Source organism: Engystomops pustulosus, chromosome 2, assembly GCF_040894005.1.
Source record: "Engystomops pustulosus chromosome 2, aEngPut4.maternal, whole genome shotgun sequence".
Taxonomy (NCBI): Eukaryota; Metazoa; Chordata; class Amphibia; order Anura; family Leptodactylidae; genus Engystomops; species Engystomops pustulosus.
This window is the reverse complement of record NC_092412.1, coordinates 195,941,866-195,964,754: the sequence shown is the minus strand read 5'-3', so window position 1 is coordinate 195,964,754 and position 22,889 is coordinate 195,941,866. Positions and strand designations below refer to the sequence as shown.

Here is a 22,889-nt window from a genome sequence, read left to right as displayed (position 1 = left end):
AGGTGTATTTTTGTGACTTTTCAGGCACAAAATTGTGATAGATGCTGTGCAAACATCTGTATAACAGCCACTCACTATGTCAGATAAGGCGCAGGGACTCAAAACCACTAAGTGGCGAACTTTGACGTGCTCCTGAAAATGTTGCAAATATGCGCCAAATTAACTAACTGCTCCAGATTTTTGCACAAAATGTCAAAAACAGTCTAAAAAACGAGCTCTTCTACATTTAGGTGCAGTGTTTGGGGCTAGCGGTATGATTCTGATTTTCCTTTACAATAGCATTACATATTTTGCAGGAGAGGGATGCATGTTTCCTGTGACAGTATTTCTCCAATGACAGGTCATAGAGTCATATGAAAGGGAAAAATAATCCCCTCCGCCATTTTTAAGTGATCCTGACTTTCCTGCTGTCATGAGGGTACCCTTGATGATATCATGGGGGTGATGATTGGCACCAATATGGCGGCACCCACTCGTTAGCCCTCTCCATACGCATTTAACAATAATGTGATGTATAGTTACGTCATATGTTGTCTGTGCTACTCATAGATTTTTCATATTGATGGTGTCCCATCCTCAGTGGTTCAGAGCGGGGCCCAAGTGGGCCCCATGTTTGGGTCCTCATTTAAAAGACAGATAAAAGACAGAAAAGAGGTAAAAGACAGAAGGCTGCCAAGAAAGCGGTGCAGAACTATTAATAGATGTAAATTGCTAAATTACCTAATATCCTGCCCCCCACACTTATACACATTACAAAAAACACCAACCCATTGAAAAGAATTGGTGACCATGCAGTACATGACCTGAGTGAATCCACCAAACCAGGAGAGAGTCAGAGAAAGACTATGAGCTCCAAAAGAAGAAGACTCACTGCCAATATGCCCTCCATTGTAATAACCACATTCTCAATATGTTCATTTAAATATCCTGGAGGAATAACAGAGGAATAGCATATTAAGACCTATAAGTAAAGGGGCTCCCAAATTTTTCTTTCCTGTAAAGTATTCACTAAAGCTGATTTCGTGTTGTGACAAGTCTATAGTAAGTGTCCCCTAAGGATAGTGGAAAGATATTCTGAATTATGAAACACCTTTCTATTCAGGGCGTCTTTATGTGGTTACTATACAGTCTGCATATCAGCAGCATAGGAAGTGAAGAGGAGGACCTGCAGTATGTAGATTCCAGTAAAGCTTTTGTTTTTTACTGCGACAGTACCCCACACCTCCCATTCATACGACACTTCTGGTCCCACAAGGTAAGCATTTTTTGTATTTTTTGCACCATTACAGGAAGACAGATTTATATATGAGCAGGGAGTTTAAGATAAGTGAATAAAGAATACTAAAGTACACCGAAACCTGGAGTTGAACAAAATTGCATTGAAAAGTTGTATTTTAGGGGAAGTCTTCTTAGAGAAGATGGTCACTAAGTTTTCTATAGAAACTGGAGGCCATTTGGAGGGGTTCATTTTACTTGGAAAAGGGTGTGTCTCTAAATAATAGATGCACTGCTGAAATCTCCCAGCCTGTTGCCTTATATTTGTATGTGTATAGGTTTATAAATCATACCTTGCAGGGCATATGGTAATATCAGGCATACAAGAGCCGGGTTAAAATATGTAATAAACACTGATAAATAAATTAACATCTGATTAGTTCTGAAATTGCCTTTTGTCCATCATACTTATATTCTTGTGCCCACTACAGCACACGCCACAGAGCAGAGGACATTCTGGACTGGAGCATGGCGAGTTGAATTTTTTTTCCCTGAAATGATTAGCAATGAGTGATGGGGAGAATGTGATGTACCTACTGTACACCAACCACGTGGCACTGTTGTAGATTACAACCCAGCCATTTGAAGTAGTAAACATCCACCTTAGTGACTATTAAAGGAAAGCTGAAATACCCAAAGCAAATGGGGGATGGATAATTATGTTACATTAGTTCTTTGCCATGTATGTGTCTCAAAATTATTGGCATCCGTAATACACCAAAAGAGGACCCAACACATTCCATAAAAAACATACCCACGGAATAAATTTGCCCCAGGATGACCATCTAGAACACCAACTGGAAGCAGTGATTTTGGTATGTTGCCTTTCGTTGGGAAAATTTGTTATTACTGAAGCACCAAATGTACATCTCTCCGATAGAGTAAAACAATTATTATTAATTGAAAAATAAAAAATGGTTGGTGTTTGTGAACTAATTCTTTGTTTAATGAGTTGCTCTTGGTGTAACTTTGCAGCCCCACAAATCTTTTCTCACACCTCTGTGTATGGCTCAGTAAATAATTGCCCCTGTACCTTATATGTATTATCCTGGCAAGTACTGTGAGTTTATTTCTAGGTAATGGTAGCTGAAAATAGATCTATTACTTGCGTCATAAATAAATATGCAAGTGTTATTGAATGTGTCTAGTGCCGTAGTCCATCAGGAAATAAAAACTGTGTCTTTATTCCTTTGTGTATCCTGAATTTCACTTTGTACATTGTAAAATGATTAGGTGGGCAGAAGGTGTGCAATGTTCTGTTTAACCTGTGGTCTTATCTGCAATCATCATGTTATAGAGAAGGAACTATGTTGTAGATTGATATATAGTCTACAGAAATGGGCTGGCATAACTTTTAACTTCTACATTTAAGAAATGTCCAGAAATGTCTGGTGGGGACTACTACTAAGTGATTGATACCTATGTATGTATGCATGCTTATAAGGGAAGGCTGACAATTATTATATTGTATGTATGTATGTATGCATGCTCATAAGGGAAGGCTGACAATTATTATATAGTGTGGTTAAAGGTGTATGAAAAGGGCTCAGGAAATGAGCCTTATTGGTACATTGCTGATATTTGGGGAGGAGAACTACCCATTACTGTTTTGCAGATCAACATGGTGGGCAGTATGGATAAGTTATCACAGCCGAGAGCCTCTGAATAAAATATACTAGGAACCTGTCAACACATTATTCACAAATACAGCTAGTGGAAGGTTCCCATAGAGTCCTAGTAACTAACTGACACCCTTATTTTAGCTAAAAATTGTTCCCCTCAGATCCCCATATATTCAACTTTATAGACATGCTTGGACACAAGGTAAAATTATAGAGTGTCAAGGTGGGTGTGGCCCCCTCAGGCTGAATCCAGCAGCTCCTCCCTTTGCTATCTCTGCATGCAGCAATAATGTCATGTGACTAGGGTGACATCCTCGCAGGTCATTTAGCCTTCTAACATTAGAAAATGGTACAACAAGCATATATCTCATGAAATCAGAGCAAATCATATGATAGGAAATCAAAGCAGCCTGGATGGAGAGAAGTAGAAGTCCATACAGGCTGCTGTGAATTTTTTTAAATGTGATTAGATATGTGTATGGGGTACAGTTTGCTGTAGGGGCCCTAGTTGTTTTAGATCTAACAATCTGATACTGCGGACTTATTTATGAATACATCACCAGTTTAGTCGGGAAAACCCACAAACTGGAATCAGACCTTCCTAGCTGTTAACAGTTGAAATCGGTATACTCCTTTAAAGGGGTTGCCCGGGATTTAAGAAAACGTTTTATCCGGCCTAGATGGGAGGGGTTGTAAAAACAAAATAAAAACCTTATCCTAGCCTTCTCCAGCATTCCCGTTGTCCCAAGCTGCAGCCCATCAATGCCGTTCCTCTGTTTGTTTACAGAGACAGCCACTCCCGTCCTACTACTTCTGCTCACCTGATACAGTATTGAATCTAATGTCGCATCTGGCGCGCGGCAGCGCATGGATGCATGTGCCTGCCTCTGTAAACAAGAAGGGGTACAGCACTGATGGGCTCAGCTTCTCCTAATCTATAAGATGCTGCCAATACTTTAGATAAGATTGTCATAGTGGAAGGTAAAGTGATAAACCCTTTATACTTGTACGCAGGGCCGGATTAAAGGCCCCCACCAGTTTCCAACGGTCAGCAACTTAGCTCTGTGTGCAATGCGCAGCGGCCCGTGGCCGCTCGCAATACACATAGGGGTCTAGGATGACAGCTGTGGCATTGAGACACAGCTGCCTTCGCTGGGGGAGATCGTCGAGATCGCCATTTTCTGCAGGGGACTGGCGGCTAAAGTCTACAGGGGGCTGGTGGCTGTATACTACAGGGGTCTGGCAGGCTATATACTACAGGGGTCTGGCAGGCTACATACTACAGGGGGCTGGCAGGCTATATACTACAAGGGGCTGGAAGGCTATATACCTCCAAAAACATTATTGGAAGGGCCCCCACCAGTTTGCGCCCAGGGGCCCCCACCACCCTTAATCCACCCCTGCTTGTACGGCAGAGAAACAGAGTAATTTAACCTCACTCTGCATGTGCAGTGCTAACATTTTTTGCCCCAGGGCCTCCACCAACCTTGATGCAGCCCTAACAATGGATGCTGTTTTTCGGTGTATACATTAATAGGGTCAATACCACTAAACATATAATGTTACACATTGTACCTGTACAAAGCATCATCCAATTCATAAAGTGGGTGGCTAAAAATCAATTACCTGGTTAATGTTTGGACGGTCAGGTATGTCAGCAAGTTATTAACTTTCGGTTACTAGTTATACTTTGTACATTTATTGTATCAACAGACAAGAGTGAAAAACCACATAGAGAAGTGCAATGTATTGTAAAGGAAATACAGGGAGGAGGGAGAGTGGACCGACTGAACTGACCCCTTCCTGTTAAATGATTTTAGGAAGTCAAGCATTGTTCAGTTTCAATGCAGCATCCCTCATTTTACCGCATACCAGGCACTTGGGTAAGTAAAGAGGCATACCTTAAATACTTATCCATGGAATATCTGATGTATAATTGTGTGATGTTGAGTATAGTAGTATAATATCATGTAGACCTTTGTATGAATGATCTTTAAGAGACTAAGCTAAATGTATCAGAATAATGTATCAGTGTGCTCCAGAAAATCATTTTTTTATGCCTTATCCTAGATGTATCATGTGTATAAGACACTTGTTGTTCCTCACTTAGAACAAAAGGCTTGGCTGCAGTAAACTAAAAAGTAGAGTAAGGAAGATCCCTAATATGCGGAGCTACTGAAGCAGAGAAAGTCAGTGGAGAAAACTGACCATCTCTATGTGCTGGGACTTTTTATGCATTTTTAGAATTTTGGGAATTTTTGAAAAGCCACTTTATTTAATCTTATGGGCAGCAAAGCTCCAAAAACAGACATAGAACTGTGCCAAGGAGCCTGCCTCATGATAAATAACCCCCATACAGTTGTATATTAGCATTTTAGTAACCTCCCTCGGTCTGCCCAGTGCTGGGGTGATCAAATGCCTAATTTATATAGAGACCTATGCTCATACTGAGTTAGAAGCATTCTTTTCTCTCTATATGACAGACTGTTAATTCTGTGTAATAAATTTAACAGGACAAGGTAGGTTACATCCCCTCCAATGAGAAACGTCAAAGAAGCAGAAAGAGCCATGTGCCCAAACATGTAACTTTTTGGATACATTTTCAATAGTAACTGGTAAATAAAGAATTCCCCTCTTTATGTATATGCTTGCTTTGTTGCTTTCTTTAGGTATTTTTTTTAAATGTATGTTATCTTTAATAGTAAAAGATTACTTAGAGAAAAATAGGGACCTACCTAACAAACATAGTAGATCACACAACTTGTCCCCATACAAGTTACATTTTTAGCAGCTCATTGCCCTGTGTTCATAGGGTGATGTCCTGTTGATAATCAAGCACTTTTTATGATTCATAAAAATGCAATAACCCAAGAAATAAATGTTTGCTCATTTGGTTTTGTGATTGTTGGCAGATCTATAAGGTTATCGTAAATGAATGAATGTGACTATAAAGGTTTGTTCCTCAACCTTTATTCTTCAATGTCTCCTTTCATCTATCTTTCCATCGCTGGTTCATCATGATATATGCAATATAACTTTTAACCCGTATTGACTATAAAATATCAAGGAATATATTACCAATTTCAGACTCTTAAAACCCAAATGAGTCAAGAGGAAACACTTCCTATATAATTAGCGTGAAATAACATTGTATAGAAGTGACATCACAATCTGATTTCTGAAGAAGTAAACACCCAGTTTTGAAATATTTCTTGTGACAGTGAACTCAGTTACAACAGTTTAGCTACAGTTTCTTAAAGGAACAAAAAATGCAAAGTATATCCCACTTATAATTCTGGGATATAAATGCATTCTTCACAGTTCACATAAAGGTAAGGGTACACAGATCTCCAGGACTGCTAACTTACACTGTGGTCGGGAAGTAAGAGTTCTCCATATGGAGACTGACAATTAAGGCCACCGTGTAGGCGTGTAGAGTCTTAAAGGCGTTCATGTCCACTAGGGTGATTCTGGGAAAATATGCAAAGTTTTCCAGAACGAGATTAAGAAAACTATGGGGCACATTTACTTACCCGGTCCAGTCGCGATCCAGCGGCGGGTTCTCCGACGCTGATTCGGGTTCTGCTGGGATTCACTAAGGTCCGTGCTCCGATATTCACCAGGTGTCGCTGCTGCGCCGAGGTCCGCTGGAGTTCACCTGCTTTTTTCTGGTGTATGTGAGTGCTTGATCTTGCGACACAAATGGCTTTTTAAATTCTGCGGTTTTTCCGAATCCTTCGGGTTGTCCGGTGGCCACGCCCCCGATTTCTGTCGCGCGAAAGTCGGCGCGATTGCGCCAAAAATCGATCGCGTGCGCCAAAATTCCGTGAAATACAGCGCAAAGAGGAAATATTCGGGAAAAACCCGACGGATTCGCAGCTGCGGACCCTTAGTAAATGTGCCCCTATGTCTCTTTTAGCTACCTTGATATCAAGCATGACCTACAAGAGGTCTTATGACATAATGCAGGATTAAAACCACATCATGTCATAAGTAGGTCTTGTAAGTCATGCTTGATATCAAGGGAGCTGCCTTATAAGGTAGCTAAAAGAGGCGTGGTTTTTCTTATCCCATTCTGGAAAACTTTGCATCCTGGAAAACTTTGAATCATTTTAAGTCTGTCTGGAGATGTTACTACACTTTTCCTGCCTCCACTTTACAGGAGTTAAAGTGCAACAATTTAGCGACCTTTTAAAAAGTTTTACATGATCAATAAGGTTTAATAGGCTAGCCACGTCAGCTGTCCCATCTAGGGGCTTAAACAAGTAAAAATTTGCAACTTTGTACTTTAGTGATCCCCAAAACGTCACATTTAGCCTTATTTTGGAACACTTTTGTCACAGAGGTCACGGGTGCCCCCGCGACCCATATCTCTGGTCACGGGCTCACCCGTGCCCCTCTCTGTGCCCCAGCGCCCAGCAGCTGTAACGTACCCATCCCTGCTCCTGTCTCCAGTCCGTCAGCCGCGCGTCCCAATCTCCTAGGGTGCACGCACGCCGGTTTCAGAAGATTTAAACGGCCAGCGCGCCATCTGGGATGGGCGCCGGCCATTTCCCAGAATCCCTTATAAACCAGCCTCTCCATGCACAACCTGCCGGATCTTCGTGTCTAGCTTGTTCCCTGATGCCCTGCGTTCTTAGTGTGATTTCCTGTTGTTACCCCGGTTCCGTATTTGACGCTGATCCTGTTCCGCCTGCCCTGACCAGTTGCTTCGTCCCCGACAACAATTCTGCCTAATGTCTGTGTACCTCGTCTTGGCTGCCACTGCAGACAAAGTCGCACCGGAGGAACGGCCTGGTGGTACCACTTCGCAGCAAGTCCAACCTGCTTTGCAGCGGGCACTGGTGAAAACCGGGCACCACTCAAATTCTGGTCCCAGGTGTCGGTTTACGTCATCGTTCGCGGTGCTCCAGTGGGTCCACTACCCCTGGAGCCTGACAATTTTGAAGCAAGAATTCTGGAGTGTTTTTTCTTTTTCTCACATCATGAATATAAAGTATATTATGGGATTAGTCACTCAATATATCATTTACTACTTCCTGAAACCTCCTGAAAGGGGAAGCAATAAATATTGTCCAGAACAACAACATATTAGCGGTTACAATGTTGCCTTCTTTTTTCGAATTTAAGTTTATTAACCTCAAAAGTAAGCAGTCTGGAGCACACCTGCTAAAAACATTGCAAACTGCACTATGTGCAGTCTGCCTGTGTAGTGTGCAGTGGGCGCGAGATTCATTAATCTGCACTGCACTGGAACAGTGCACCACATTTTTTGGTGCAACTTTAACATGGGGAGTGCAGCACACTTCTGTTGGACTTTGCACATTAAATGTGCCGCATGGTCACACTGAGTACCGGAAAGCCCATTTCAATGACGAAATTTGCGTTACATGAAGAATAGTGCAGCTGCGCCACAAAAGGGCTATGTGCGACACAAATGTGGGCGGGCACTTCTTAAATACATATGCATGCAATTTGCACCTAAAAGATCTTGCAAAGTCCGCTAGAAAACAGACCTTAGTAAATGTGCCCCTCTGTGTCTAATCTTACCCTTTTACCTGTTATAAACTGTACTTCATTGAAAAGCTTTGATAAAGCTCTTGCCTCTTATCTGAATAATGCAAATCTTTTTAATCTACCATTAAAAATCAGTAGTGATGAGTGGACCCGTTAAAATTCGGGTATGGACGAGTAATGGGGAAAGTTTTAAAACCCTGCTCGGACCCCCCACCAATGACACCTGTGATCGGTGCCGGCACCAATCATTGGTGTTCATGATTTAAATGCTGCTGGCATTTAAATCAATATGGCCGCATGCACTTCGGTACAAACACATCATTGGGGAGTGGCGCTGCCGGCCTGTGCAGTTTAGCCATATAAATGCAGAGTTAAAGTCTATTACTGGTTTGCTGTACCAATCACAGGGTTAACAACAGGGGTGTTTGAGCTGAAACCGTCCTGAACTTCTAATGAAAGTTTGGACCTTACTGTTTGGTTTTCATCATCACTAAACAAGAGCTTTTTGCACCAGATACACTGATTCACTGGTAGACATTATAAGAATATCTGTCCCAGTATTTTCTTCTCCAAGTACATAATAGATATAATGACAGTGCATAATATCAGTTTTCTAATTAAAAGTATAATTTGATACTTCCTTAAATTTAGAAGGTATAAATATTACCCAAAATAGACTTTAAATAAAAATTAAATATGATATCTTTTTATAAGTCATAAAGTTCTGTATTGTGAAAAATTGTAAAATAAATCGATGATCTATCCTTCCATCCACCATATGCATGCATTCTATTGCTATGCGCTCTAGTTAATAATATAGTATGACTTACACCTCTTCAGGTGAATGTATTCGTAAAGTATCTGTAAAATTTTCATTTTATCTGTACATGAGGTTAGTAAAAAAATGAAATTCTCTAATTTTATTCTCTGTGTCTCTTTTGTGCACTTAAGAATCTGGAGAACGTTTATGAATTACCTGGAGGATTTGATATATAGAGCATGAAACTGGATTTGACACAAAGCAACAAGCAGGAACAGCAATACTGTTCCATACGGGTCACATCAGAAAATGGCGCCCTCTTTATCATCAATCCACTATTTTTGCATGAACATGGCGACAGATGGCTCACGCATTTGTCAGATATGTCCATCACAGATAAAAGAAAGAGTGTGCCATGGTGCTTTCAAAGGAAGATTGAAAAAACAAACTGTGAACCAGCTATAGAAGGTAGGTGGAACCCTTAGACCATGAAAGATAATTCATGGCATTTCCCTTTTCTTAACATGCCTGAATGTCAAATAATGGTCCAAGTTATTCACCTCCCTAAAATAGAGCTTGTATATTATAACATATTACTGGACAGACTACACCTCCCAGAAACACCACTGAACAAACAAGGATTGTTGGTTGTTTCAGCTCTGCAGGCTGGAGGATTGTAGGATCACATCTATATATAATGGCATTCAGGAGTAAACATTTAGTAAAGTTTCTTTTAAGTGGGTTTGAGTTGTAATCATTATCCTAATATTATTTCTGTAGATATAAATGTCCCTCACCACCATGATACAGAAGAACAATCAAACCTTTGCCAACCACCCACTAGGGAAGACATCATTGATATATGCACTAATCAGAAGACTCCTGAAACAGAAACATGTGAAGTCCAAGAGCATTTAACATCACATTTCCGGAAATCCGCACTTCTCAGGAAATCTGCCGTAAGAACACAAAGTGGACCAAACAAAGTGGACCCATTAAAAATTTTACAAAGTCCAGAGGAGGCCACATCAAGGAAGGTCCATGAAAAGAGATATTCCCTTATTCCTCACAGAGTTTCATGGATTGAAGAAGCAGAACGTCTTTCGGCCAGCAGTTTGTCGAAGTCTAGCTCTGACTCTTCACTTAACTCATCCGACAGCTTTTTACTGCCACCATTGCCAGAACTTGACTCTGTTTCTATTAGTAGTGTTGAAGAAGAGGGGGAGCACAGCAACTTGAGGCAGAAAAGGAAACATTCACATGCAATTGGCGACATGGTCAGACACAGCCTTTTAGCAGTTAGTACTGCACTAACTGGACTTGTCTCCACTGAGAAACATCTTGGGAACAGAATCCAGCTGCTTGCAGAAGACTCATCCACATATCTTGGAAGTACTCTTCAAACCTTCATAAGTCACATGAAAAAGGGCTCTGTACAGTACATTTCGACCACAGAAATGCTACAAACCCTACGTCAGCAGATCACCAACATTAAAAGTTATCTGCTTGTGAGCAATGAAATTTGGGAATTTGTGGACCATCAAGAAATGGATGATTCAAAAATTGGTAAGAAATTGGTTGTGTTAATATTACCTTAAATTTCTGATACATGTTCTAATACATGATATATGAGTCTTGTATACCACAGGCAATATGTCAACGATCACCTGCGGCACAATTCCAGCACTGACATCTATAAAATACCTGTCATGAAATCCCGAAAATGCTGGAAAGTCCAAAAAGAGTGCGTGCAAGGACCCTTAGTAAATAAGCCACTCTGTGTTGGAATGGATATTGTTGGAATTAATCCATCTATGAGTTTAGACATAAAAAAGGAATATCATTCCAAAAACTTAGTAGGTCAGGGATTGAAATACAGGGTAGTAATGAATGACATGTCCTCAGAAAATACATACTCTTGTTTTGGAAACCACAAAACCAAAAGGTGACAGTCCAGCATCCAGGCAGAAATGGTACGTCAATCAGATAAAAATCCACTTTGTTAAGAAAATTAGTTTAAAAACATGTAGTGACGTCGTATAACATAGTGTTTCTGACGGGTTTCAGACCGCTCACGGTCCTTAGTCGTAGCCTTCTCAACTACTTTCTTTAACATAGCCTTCAATGTCTTGTTAAACCGTTCCACCGGCCCATTTGTCTATGGGTGGTAAACTGAGGTGTGTAGTTGAGTAACCTTCGGTACCTTACAGAGATTTTGTATCACCCTGGACATGAACAGAGTCCCTTGGTCCCTTGGCATAATCCATTAGCACTAGTGTATAATGGTGACTTCTAGCTGACTTTACCAGAAACCCTCCCAAATCCATGGATACCGTCCCAAAGAGTACTTTGATAATTAGCAATGGTATTAGGGGGCTGCAGAAGTTTGCAACTGGGGAAGTTACTTGCCAAGTAGGACACGACTGACAATTATCTCTTCCGGTACCTTTCTGCCCAGTAGAATCCTCTCTATTTTCTTATCTGCCTGCAGGTCACCTCCTAAGACTTATGTCCTCATAGACTTTGATCACTCGTTACAACAAATTATCATTCATGGCAAAGTGAGGAAATCTTTTGTCTGCCCTTACCTCTTGTGGAACCCCATTAATTACCACCACATTAGTAAAGGCACCTTTTAGGACTTCATCTTGAAGTTGGGCTGTCCCAAAGTTTTCCCTAGCCACCTCCAGGTTAGAGACAGTATCCCCAATAGCTGACTCCTCCTCCCTGTCCTCTAACGTGACAGAGAAAGGAAATTCGGGAACTTCCGTAGTGTCCCCCCCTATCCCAAAGACCCCAGAATAAAGGACAGTCCCGATCAACAATTATGTCATGCATCAGCTATAGTATAATATTATACCCCCATCTGACTTTAAAGTGACATGGGCCACTGAGTACACCTTGGTATCCCCATGTATACAAGTGACCCCCATAGTCTTTTCAGGGATCAACTCCTGATATACAACACAGTAATTACTTGGATCCCCACTGGGTTAGGTGCACCTTCTCTTTAGGCTTTCCAATACAGCAAGACCCAGCTCAGTTAGGGAATCCCCCCCTAACACCTGACACTTCTAGATTTACATAGGGCTTGTAAACCCTGACCTGAAAATTGGGAGCAGCCTTTCCACCCAGCTACAGAAAAACCTGTCCCTAATTAGAATCATTCCAGCTATACTAAAATAAAACTGAGGCCAGGCACCTTGGTGACATGTACCTACTGTACCTACAACACCTTGTACCTTCCTACAATGGTAAGACACATATCTCTGTCAGTTATAGGCAGTCTATCGGCAGTTTTTATCAAAGCTACAGACAGTGTCAGCTATTGGCCCTAAAGATTGGTGAAATTATAGCATTGCACTTGTTGTTAGTAGCTCTGGAAGGCTTTCATTTATAATCACCATGAGATGCTTGCTTCTACACATTTATTGAGTTCATTTATGGTAAATTCAGTTAGTTGGAAGGAAATTGGAAAAATGCATCTCTGTCAATTTAAGTTCTCACAAGTCAAAATGCAAAATGCCATCATTAGAAAAAGCACTGCCTGTAGTGTATAGAGAAGCTATTTTATGGAGGCACAATGCTGGAAAAGGGTACAAACATATCCTGCTGTACTGAAAGCTCCCAAGCACAGTTGACTCTATAATTCGTAAATGGAAAAAGTTTTGAAGAACCAGGACTCTACCTGAATTGTAAAGATCCTGTGTACAAAAAGAATAAACTTCCAGGCCAACCATCACTACATCATCCCACCATTCTGGGCTTTATGACACAGTGGCCTGAAAAAAGTCTTGACGACCTGCCAATGAATGTTTACTTTCTTTTGCCCTAGAATATGGACAAGGCATTTCAGAAGTGGATTGCTACCTTTTCTATTAGCTTCTTATATCCTTGTTTTTACATGAAAAAAGCTTTACAAATTATGCAAATGAGCCTTAGGGCTCAGGGCTAAGTAAAAAGCTATGTAGCCCGGAGCCCCTCAGGGTCATTTTTAAAAGCCTTTTTTTGTAAAAACAACAGCATAAGTCGCTAAAAGAAGAGCAGATCCTGCCAGAGGGGTCACGCACCAGCATGTAAGTGTACTTGTTTTACAATCCTTCATCCTGGTGATAAATTTCGTTTAACTATAATTCTTGGAGTCCAGTCCTGACAGTGTTTGTTCTGTAAAATTTTGGAAAGAATGAGGTACATTTACTTCCCCGGAGTTCAAATAAAGTGCATTGTCCAACTATAATGCACAAAGACCGTGCGCCCGATATCCTGCATGTGTCACTTCTTCCCCGCTCAGGTCTGACAGAGTTCACCATCTTTTTAGTGGTGCATCTAAATGCTGGGGCTTGCGACAAAATTTGAAAGTTATACTTCAATTAAACAAGAGTAAAGTTGAACGGCACTCACCAGTTTCTTTCTTCTTATTCCATTTATTTGTTAAATACTCACATAAGTCTTACAAAAACAAGTCCAAGTTTGTTGCATTTTGTCCAGAACTAGAGCACCATCATACTTTCAACATTTGTTTGCCTGGCAACATACAGGAAATGATAACAATGTTCATAGTATCTATTTGACAATCAGATATTGTTTTTATCGTATTAGTTAAATCCTGCATTCAGTCAGAATCAGTCGGACCGACCGACGGCACCTCCCCTAATTTGTGTCCCATGGAAACCAGCGTAGCTGCGCCACAAAAAGGGTTGTGTGCACTACAATCCCAGCACACACACTTATTAAGTACCTGCGCAAGCTGTTTTAGCCCCGAAAACGGTGCAGAGTCCAACAAAAGTGCACGCGTGACCCTTAGTAAATGAGCACCAATATGTTTGTGTGTTTTATGAATTATGATTTTATGTTCTGATCAAACAGATGAGATTCAAATTCTAAGATTCATTTCTGGAGGAAAACCAGGCATATGTACCTGCCGATACATAGAGATGGATGGCGGTGGTGGCAGCATTATGATCTGGGGTGTTTTTTAGCATTTGTGTGTGAGTTTAGAAAAATCTGAAGATTATCTGAAGATATTTGGCCTTATTTACAAAATGTCTGAGAGCAAAATTGTTCTAGTTTCCCATCACAACCAATCAGAGCACAGCTTTCATTATATAAAACACCAGCTGACCTCTGATTGGTTGGATGAGAGAAAGTAGAACAGTTGTGCTCTCAGACTCGTTTGATTAATCTCCCCCATTAGTAATAAAAGTCTGATCTAAAGTGTTCCAGACTTTAGACAGGGCCAAAAGTTCACTTCTAAAAACACAATGCGACTAAGCACTATGCCTTCATCGGTCCAACCAGAGCCTTCACCTGAACTGCACTGCGCATCCTTGGAGGGACCTAAAAATGGCTCTCCCTATTGAAACTGAATTTGAGAGGATCTGCAAAGAAGAATAGCAGAAAATCCATAAAAAGCATATGTGTTTGTCGAGAACCAGTGAAGCCAGGAATAAAGCATCTGTACAGTACTACAGAGTATGTTAGTACTGTAAGCCGAATGTAAATACTTTTTTCATCTAGCACCTCAGCATATTGAGTAGTTCACATTGTCTACATATTCTCTGTAGATAAAAAAAATCATGCGTGCAGTGGTTGTCTGCTCTGGTTAGAGGTAGTGAAGACTGTGTAAGGTCAGGAGGCTCTTTCTCAGAAATAAAATGTGGCTGTGGTGGCAGTTTGTGAACAATGCAAACTGAGACTTCCGTTCTGATTCAGAGCATCAACTTAAGATGTACATAGGAACCTGAACAGCTAACGTGCAAGAAAGTGCATGCTGTTCTCATGTACATATAATGGGGCACATTTACTTACCCGTCCGGAGGAGTTCACGAAGTACGGAGTGTCAGATGATAATGCACTGTGTCGCGATTCACTAAGATCGTGCGTCCAATATCCTGCATGTGTCTCTTTCCCGCTCAGGTCCCCCAGAGTACACCTTCTTCTTCCTGGTGCATGTAAGTGCTTGATCTTGCGACACAATTTGAAAGTTAAATCCCACGCTCAGTCCGATCCAGTCAGATCGTCTCCACCCCCCATTTCCGTCACGTGAAAGCAGTGCAGCTGCGCCAAAATCCGTTTGCGTTCAACACAATCCCCAGTTAAATACCAGTCTCAGCGGCGCAAATCCCGATAACTTCGAAAATCTGACGGAAGTGCTATCCGCGGACCCTTAGTAAATAAACCCCAATGGGTTGTAATAGAGAATGTGAAGAACTGATTAAAAATTTCACCCAGAGAGGTCAGTTAATAATTTAGTTAGATGTTACAGCAATGAATAAATCGCTTAATATGGACACATTGTGCCACTCAACTCATTTGACTCTATTTTTAATATGGACCGCAAGGGTATAAAAAGCAAACGCTATACTCACCTTTTTACCCCATTTTGGGGATGTCTCATAGATTGTACAGAACCAACAGATCCCCACCTCTAAGCAGTCTCAGTTCAGTGGTATTCAGAAGAAAATTCATAAAAAAACCTCTGCACTGGCAGAGAAGAGTAAGAACCGGCAAACTTTATTTAATCCATAATACTTTAAAAAAGTGACATCACTTTAAAAAAGAAAAGCGTATGTGGTAACGCGTTTCCGACCGAAACAAATCGTAGTCCTTAATCTTACCCTATATTCTTTTTTTTGTTAAAGTGATGTCACTTTTTTAACGTACTATGGATTAAATATAATTTGCCAGTTTTTACTCTTCTCTGCCAGTGCAGATTTTTTAAGAATTTTCTTCTGGATATATGTACCTTGGACTCAGACCAAGCACTTTGGACATCCAGCACGGCCATCTACTTTGGGATATGCAACTAAGAGGGTGAGAACCAGCCATTTATTCTTTTTGGACAATTTGCTCAGTTCAGTGGTGTCTGACTTAAACCAGTCAAAAAATAAAATTGTGCGGCAACAAATTAACAGGAAGATATTACAGCAGACAGAACTGATCTGAATACAGGAACACTAAGAGGGAGCATTCATTATTGTCAGTTTTTTCCTCCCTGCTGTGCCTATTGCTCCTTATTACCAATCCAGAAAATCCTCCAGCACTTCACATCTTTGAAAAATATGTCTTTATTGGAGCTTTAAAATCCACACATACATCACAAGAGAATAAGACTGACGCTTTTCGAGCTAACCACTCTTAGTCATAGTCATCACTAAGACTAATAGTGGTTAGCGCGAAACGCATCAGTCTTATTCTCCTGTAATGTATATGTGGATTTTAAAGCTCCAATAAAGACATATTTTTCAAAGATGTGAAGTGCCGAAGGATTTTCTGAATTGGTAATCATACAGACTCTACTCCGGTGAGCCTACCGTGCACACGCTTTCTGGATGGCTGTTTCTTGAGCTGGCGTAAGAGATTTGTACTCTATTTGTATTGCTCCTTATTGGTGCTCTTTAAAATACTCACACATTTTTCAGTTTTTTGGCTCACAATTCAGACGCCGCTTTGGACTGACACTTTTCCTGTGCTTCTAGTTTCTTCACTCTGTTTTTGGTGCAATTTTTTGTTATACCTTATGAACATGGAGACCGTTTTAACCCTTTTCAGTCCTGCAACAATTCATTAACCCCCTGTGCCACAATCAAACATCCCTGTGAAAAGTCCAGAAATTAATTAGCTCAGACATCTTCCAATGGGGTAAGGTGCCTTAAATAAGTTCAGGTTAACAGGGTATTAGTTGGGGAAGAATGCAGAGCATTCGATGGTCCTTTATGGAGATGGCAGGGTGAACATACTGGGGGTCATTTACTAAGGGCCCGATTCGCGTTTTCCCGTCGTGTTAACCGAATATTTCCTGAATTGCCCCGGGTTTTTGGCACACGCGATCGGATTGTGGCGCATCGGCACCGGCATGAACGGGCTGGAAATCGGGGGCGTGGCCGAACGAAAACCTGACGGATTCGGAAAAACCACCGCATTTAAAAAAAAAAGTGTCAGATTCACTACCTTAGTGAATCCCGGCCGGACCCGAATCCAATGCAGAGAATGCGCCGCTGGATCGCGAATGGACCGGGTAAGTAAATCTGCCCCACTGTATGTGTCCCATGAAACAAACTCTGGCCATATGACAAGCCGTCAGCATTATATCATTGAGGATTTGACTTTTGGCATTCCTGCGGATCTAATGTTTGCAGTGGCTGTGAAAGAAATCACACTATCATCCCCTTGCTACATGCCATGGCAGACTCATATGATCTCAATTAGCAATATGTTACCTATAACCTGGATTACTGCTTTTTAGATAAATTAGCTTTACTCTGTAACTGCAGTTACCACAAGTAATGCACATTACTGTAATGGGAAGTAGATAAGTATCAGACTGTAATTCTTCCTGTCTCTCACACATTGTTTTACTAAATATGGCTGCATGTGTGTCATTGTCTCTCCTCCTCCTTCCTGAATCTGGTTTCTATGTCATATATCAAGATCAGATGGTCTTGATGGTAAAGGGTTTCATATCCCTAAATTGTATTTTCACCAGATTCAGCTGCAACTACCATTCATCTAACCTTCACTTTTAGGATCTACTATCAATGTTTATTATAGGGGTTTTCCCATGAACAAAAGTTAGACCCACTCCATGGGACAGGGCCTAAGTTGCGAACCCCTCCTCGCTCCGTCAGACTAATGGAGCAGATGGCCGCGCATGACCATTCTGCTCCATTAATCTCTATGGAGCTGATGAAGATCTGTAAGCTCCAGTGGATAGGGCCTAACTTTTGTTTGTGGGAAAACCCCTTCACATGATACATATACAGCAGTCACCACTAAACTTCTGCCATTATGTTAATTGTTACTCATTTTTAGTACTAGTTTTTAAGATGAATGACCAAATTACCTGTCATATTTATTTCTCTTAGCTTTTATCATTGAAAGATCACTGTACAAGTGTTTGCTGAAGCCCATTAAAAATGTGATCTACTCCCAACTGCTGGAGATGCACAACAAAGATGGCTCCTTGGGCAAGTTGCTAGATAACCAGAAGAAGATGAAGGCTTGTAGTCTAGGTGAACAGAGACTACGTACAGGATTGCCTGGACCAAGTACTATGGAAAAGATCCAACAGAAGTTTGCCCTCATGCACACGGCCTATTCCCCAGAGAAGAAGATACGGTTTTTGCTGAAAGTGTGCAAACTCATTTATGAGGCAATGGAGGCCACCAGTGGAAAAAAAGGTGGGTTAATTGTACTAAAATACAACTGTAAGAACTACCACCTAAAAAAAGTGTTGTGTTCTTGCTCCAAGAAAAATTTGCTGTCTAAATAAGTAAAAAAAAACAATACAAATGTAAACATAGCCACAAAATAAGACTAACTCGTAAACCTATGACCAGTCAGGTTTAAGTATAATCCATGATAGCTGCTTATACAAAATAAATGTTAACTATGTGTACACAGGTATGTTAGGTATAAAAAGTATAGTGCTTACAATCAAAGCCAATGTAATACCTAGATACAGGTGAAATGGTGAATACAATGAGTAAAACTCTTCCAATATATATGTGGACAGAAAAGTAATGTTGGTGTCATTCTTTTATAGAAGCCTTTGGTGCTGATGACTTCTTACCAGTTCTCATCCACGTTTTGTTGGGTTGTGACCTCTCGTCTGTGCAGTTAGATGTGGAGTACATGATGGAACTTCTTGATCCCACTCAGCTTCAGGGCGAAGGTATGTTGGATAGTGTGTGATGCTCTATGTTCACCATAAATAAAGATGACATTTATGGCTTGAAGCCATTATTGTCAAGGCAGTAAACGTCTAGATTTCTGTGCCCACAAGGCTCTATATGTGCTTTGCTATGCCAAGATAATAATTCAACATGATCCAGGCATCATGTGCACCTTCCTTTTTAGCACAAATGAATTTCAATATATTATTGATTTGTGCAAAAAGGATAGACTACTCCCCTTTCTAGATAAAGTAAAATTTTGTCAGATTTTACTGAAGTATAATTAATGCTGAAAAGTAAGCCAACCATGAACCGGTATAAAGTAAAAAAAAGTGTTGCACCATGAGCCACAGGTTAAGGCATCCATGGCTAAGTTCACATAAATTTTATTAATCAGAAAATAAATTTTGTCATGAGCCTACCGTGCACGCACTTTCTGGATGGCTGTTGTCTTGAGCTGGCATAAGAGATTTGTACTCTATTTGTATTGCTCCTTATTGGTGCTCTTTAAAATACTCACACATATGGAGCACTGAACTCCATATGTATAGAGGTATTCAGCCTACCCATAGGAACAATTAATTACAAAGAAGAATATCTTTGCACATAAGGGCAGATTTCTCATGTCTTGTACCAGTTTTCATGGTGCACAGCCAATTGTGACTTTTTACTCCCCTAAGGAGCATGGAGGGGTGAGAAGTAGGCTGGGTACCAGGGCCGGCGCTAGCACTGGGCATACTGGGGCCAGAGCTGTGGAGGGCCCACATATGGCTGTACACAATGAATCCATAGTGGTTAGGGGGGGCTGTTTCTAATAAAACCATAGGGAGTGAGGGGGGCTTATATATATATATATATATATATATATATATATATATATATATATATATATATACACTCACCGGCCACATTATTAGGTACACCATGCTAGTAACGGGTTGGACCACCTTTTGCCTTCAGAACTGCCTCAATTCTTCATGGCATAGATTCAACAAGGTGCTGGAAGCATTCCTCAGAGATTTTGGTCCATATTGACATGGTGGCATCACACAGTTGCCGTAGATTTGTCGGCTGCACATCCATGATGCGAATCTCCCGTTCCACCACATCCCAAAGATGCTCTATTGGATTGAGATCTGGTGACTGTGGAGGCCATTTGAGTACAGTGAACTCCTTGTCATGTTCAAGAAACCAGTCTGAGATGATTCCAGCTTTATGACATGGCGCATTATCCTGCTGAAAGTAGCCATCAGATGTTGGGTACATTGTGGTCATAAAGGGATGGACATGGTCAGCAACAATACTCAGGTAGGCTGTGGCATTGCAACGATGCTCAATTGGTACCAAGGGGCCCAAAGAGTGCCAAGAAAATATTCCCCACACCATGACACCACCACCACCAGCCTGAACCATTGATACAAGGCAGGATGGATCCATGCTTTCATGTTGTTGACGCCAAATTCTGACCCTACCATCCAAATGTCGCAGCAGAAATCGAGACTCATCAGACCAGGCAACGTTTTTCCAATCTTCTACTGTCCAATTTCGATGAGCTTGTGCAAATTGTAGCCTCAGTTTCCTGTTCTTAGCTGAAAGGAGTGGCACTCGGTGTGGTCTTCTGCTGCTGTAGCCCATCTGCCTCAACGTTCGACATACTGTGCATTCAGAGATGCTCTTCTGCCTACCTTGATTGTAACGGGTGGCGATTTGAGTCACTGTTGCCTTTCTATCAGCTCGAACCAGTCTGCCCATTCTCCTCTGACCTCTGGCATCAACAAGGCATTTCCGCCCACAGAACTGCCGCTCACTGGATGTTTTTTCTTTTTCGGACCATTCTCTGTAAACCCTAGAGATGGTTGTGCGTGAAAATCCCAGTAGATCAGCAGTTTCTGAAATACTCAGACCAGCCCTTCTGGCACCAACAACCATGCCACGTTCAAAGGCACTCAAATCACCTTTCTTCCCCATACTGATGCTCGGTTTGAACTGCAGGAGATTGTCTTGACCATGTCTACATGCCGCCATGTGATTGGCTGATTAGAAATTAAGTGTTAACGAGCAGTTGGACAGGTGTACCTAATAAAGTGGCCGGTGAGTGTATATATATATATATATATATATATATATATATATATATATATATATATAATAATCATGAAGGGGCTGTTTGATATGATACGGAATGAGGGAATATTTGGGGGAACAGAAGACTGTTTCAGTTCTGAATTTTTAATGCTGCCACGTATGTTCACTTCAATGGGCCTTCTGAGGCTCTGTTGCCCAGGGGCCTACTGAGACCTGGAGCCGACCCTGCTGGGTACACCCCAGCTTGGTGCATTTGCTTAATCTGGCAAAATAAGTACCAGAATTGTATGCCAGGCCACATATGGAGTAAAATTCACCGACAAAATCGCTCCCACAATATACCAAGAGACCTAAATCCAGGGCATTGGCTACAAACCTCTCCCACCATTCTCCACATGTATGACAAAGACCAGTCTCAAGTTTTCTGAATAAAGATAACATTTTCTTTAACACCAGCTTTTCTCTTTCTCTTCCCAGGTGGTTACTATCTGACTACTTTGTTTGGAGCCATCTATCATATAAGCAGCTTTAACACAATATCACGAAAACTTAGTGTGGAAGCCCAGAATTCTATTCGCCAATGGCAGCGCAGACGGACCATTCATCACAAACATGATCCACAAAAACCTAGAAACTTAAGCTCTGAAATGTGAAAAAACTAGGCAGCTCACTTAGTGTCACTGTGTCTGTAATGTAATATAGAATTGTATGATAAAATATACAGGTGTCTTGTAATAATATCTTAAAATGAATTAAATTACTTTTTACTACTATTTAATACTCCCACTTTCCTACTGTGGACTGCTCACAAGAGGTCCGAAGACATCACCAATGAACAATGCACTGAGCCCTACACCAAATGATTATTGAAATGAATGTAAATCTTAAATATGTGAACATTGCACATTAACCCTTTGTGGATAGCTTTCTAAGAATGTATATAATAAGCCTATTCCACACTGCCCGGGTGTTTGAAATTTATTGTGGTAGGTAGCAAAAACATATAAGCTCTCCCATAGGAATTCTCTTCAGCCAACCACAGCCAGCGTCTCCCTCATTCATGAGGGAAGGGGAATGAGCTGGGGGTGTGGCTGAGAAGGAAGAACATGAGTATACTGACATCAGCTCATTTGCATAGGTGGAGAGTCAACTTTATGACTGTGGAATTTTACAGGCATGGAGAGGAATGACATAGGAATAGTTGTAATGCTGTATAAGAACAGTTTTCAAACATATGTTTAGTTAGTGTGTTTGACAGGTTCCCGTTAAAAGACATCTACCACCAAATTGACTGATGGTAGACTAGCCCTACTCACATGCTGTTTAGGATGTCTTCTGATAGGAACATCTTTTATTATAATCCAGAATTGCGATTTCACCCAAAATAGTTGTAAAAATTATGCTAATTATTTGTCAAATACAAATAATCATATTATATACTCTCTCTACATTTTAAGGACACAATGAAATTAAAGAATGGAGACAGACTCAGAGGCATAGAGAATTGTGTGTATGCTACCTCTGAAGGCTGGTGGCCTATGCGATTTTATGGATTTCACATAGTTATGGCTGCCCATATAAACTGGCACAGTATAATGTAAAGTTAAGGTAGAGTTAAAAATAAGATGACAACTTGGTAACTAAACTAGAAGAGAAATTAATTTTTCAACATTTAAGATTTGCAGCTGGATCCAAGCAAATGTTTACAATGCTAACAATGTTTCTCTTAGATTTACTATAGTACAAAAAATTTGTGACAAAGTCCATTAAAATAAGGACTTGATTGAATATGTATATTTTTGTCCAATGTAGGTAAATCCCTTTTCAAATATACACCTCATAAAAGTTAATTTCTAACCATTTCTTATCTGCTTTTACGTCTTAGCATTGTTGATGTAACATTTGATTATAACATTAACATCGAAACAGGCTGGGAACAGGCTCATATATAAAAGG

General features: G+C 40.8%; 1 protein-coding gene across 1 annotated transcript; it reads left to right on the top strand.

Annotated features, from left to right (window-relative positions):
- The first annotated feature begins 1,097 nt into the window (after positions 1 to 1,097).
- On the top strand, positions 1,098 to 22,662 carry LOC140119087 (ras and Rab interactor 3-like). The gene is made up of 7 exons (XM_072137729.1): positions 1,098 to 1,255; positions 4,611 to 4,780; positions 9,366 to 9,642; positions 9,955 to 10,740; positions 18,039 to 18,353; positions 18,719 to 18,847; positions 21,411 to 22,662. Exons 3-7 carry the CDS (start codon positions 9,414 to 9,416, stop codon positions 21,584 to 21,586), a joined length of 1,635 nt encoding a protein of 544 aa, XP_071993830.1. The 5' UTR covers positions 1,098 to 1,255; positions 4,611 to 4,780; positions 9,366 to 9,413; the 3' UTR covers positions 21,587 to 22,662.
- The last annotated feature ends 227 nt before the right edge of the window (positions 22,663 to 22,889 follow it).

Coding starts and splice junctions, on each gene's coding strand:
- LOC140119087 (XM_072137729.1), top strand. CDS start 9,414: ATGAAACTGGATTTGACACAAAGCAACAAGCAGGAACAGCAATACTGT. Junction 9,643..9,954: donor CTGTGAACCAGCTATAGAAG/GTAGGTGGAACC, acceptor TTATTTCTGTAG/ATATAAATGTCCCTCACCAC. Junction 18,848..21,410: donor CACTCAGCTTCAGGGCGAAG/GTATGTTGGATA, acceptor TTCTCTTCCCAG/GTGGTTACTATCTGACTACT.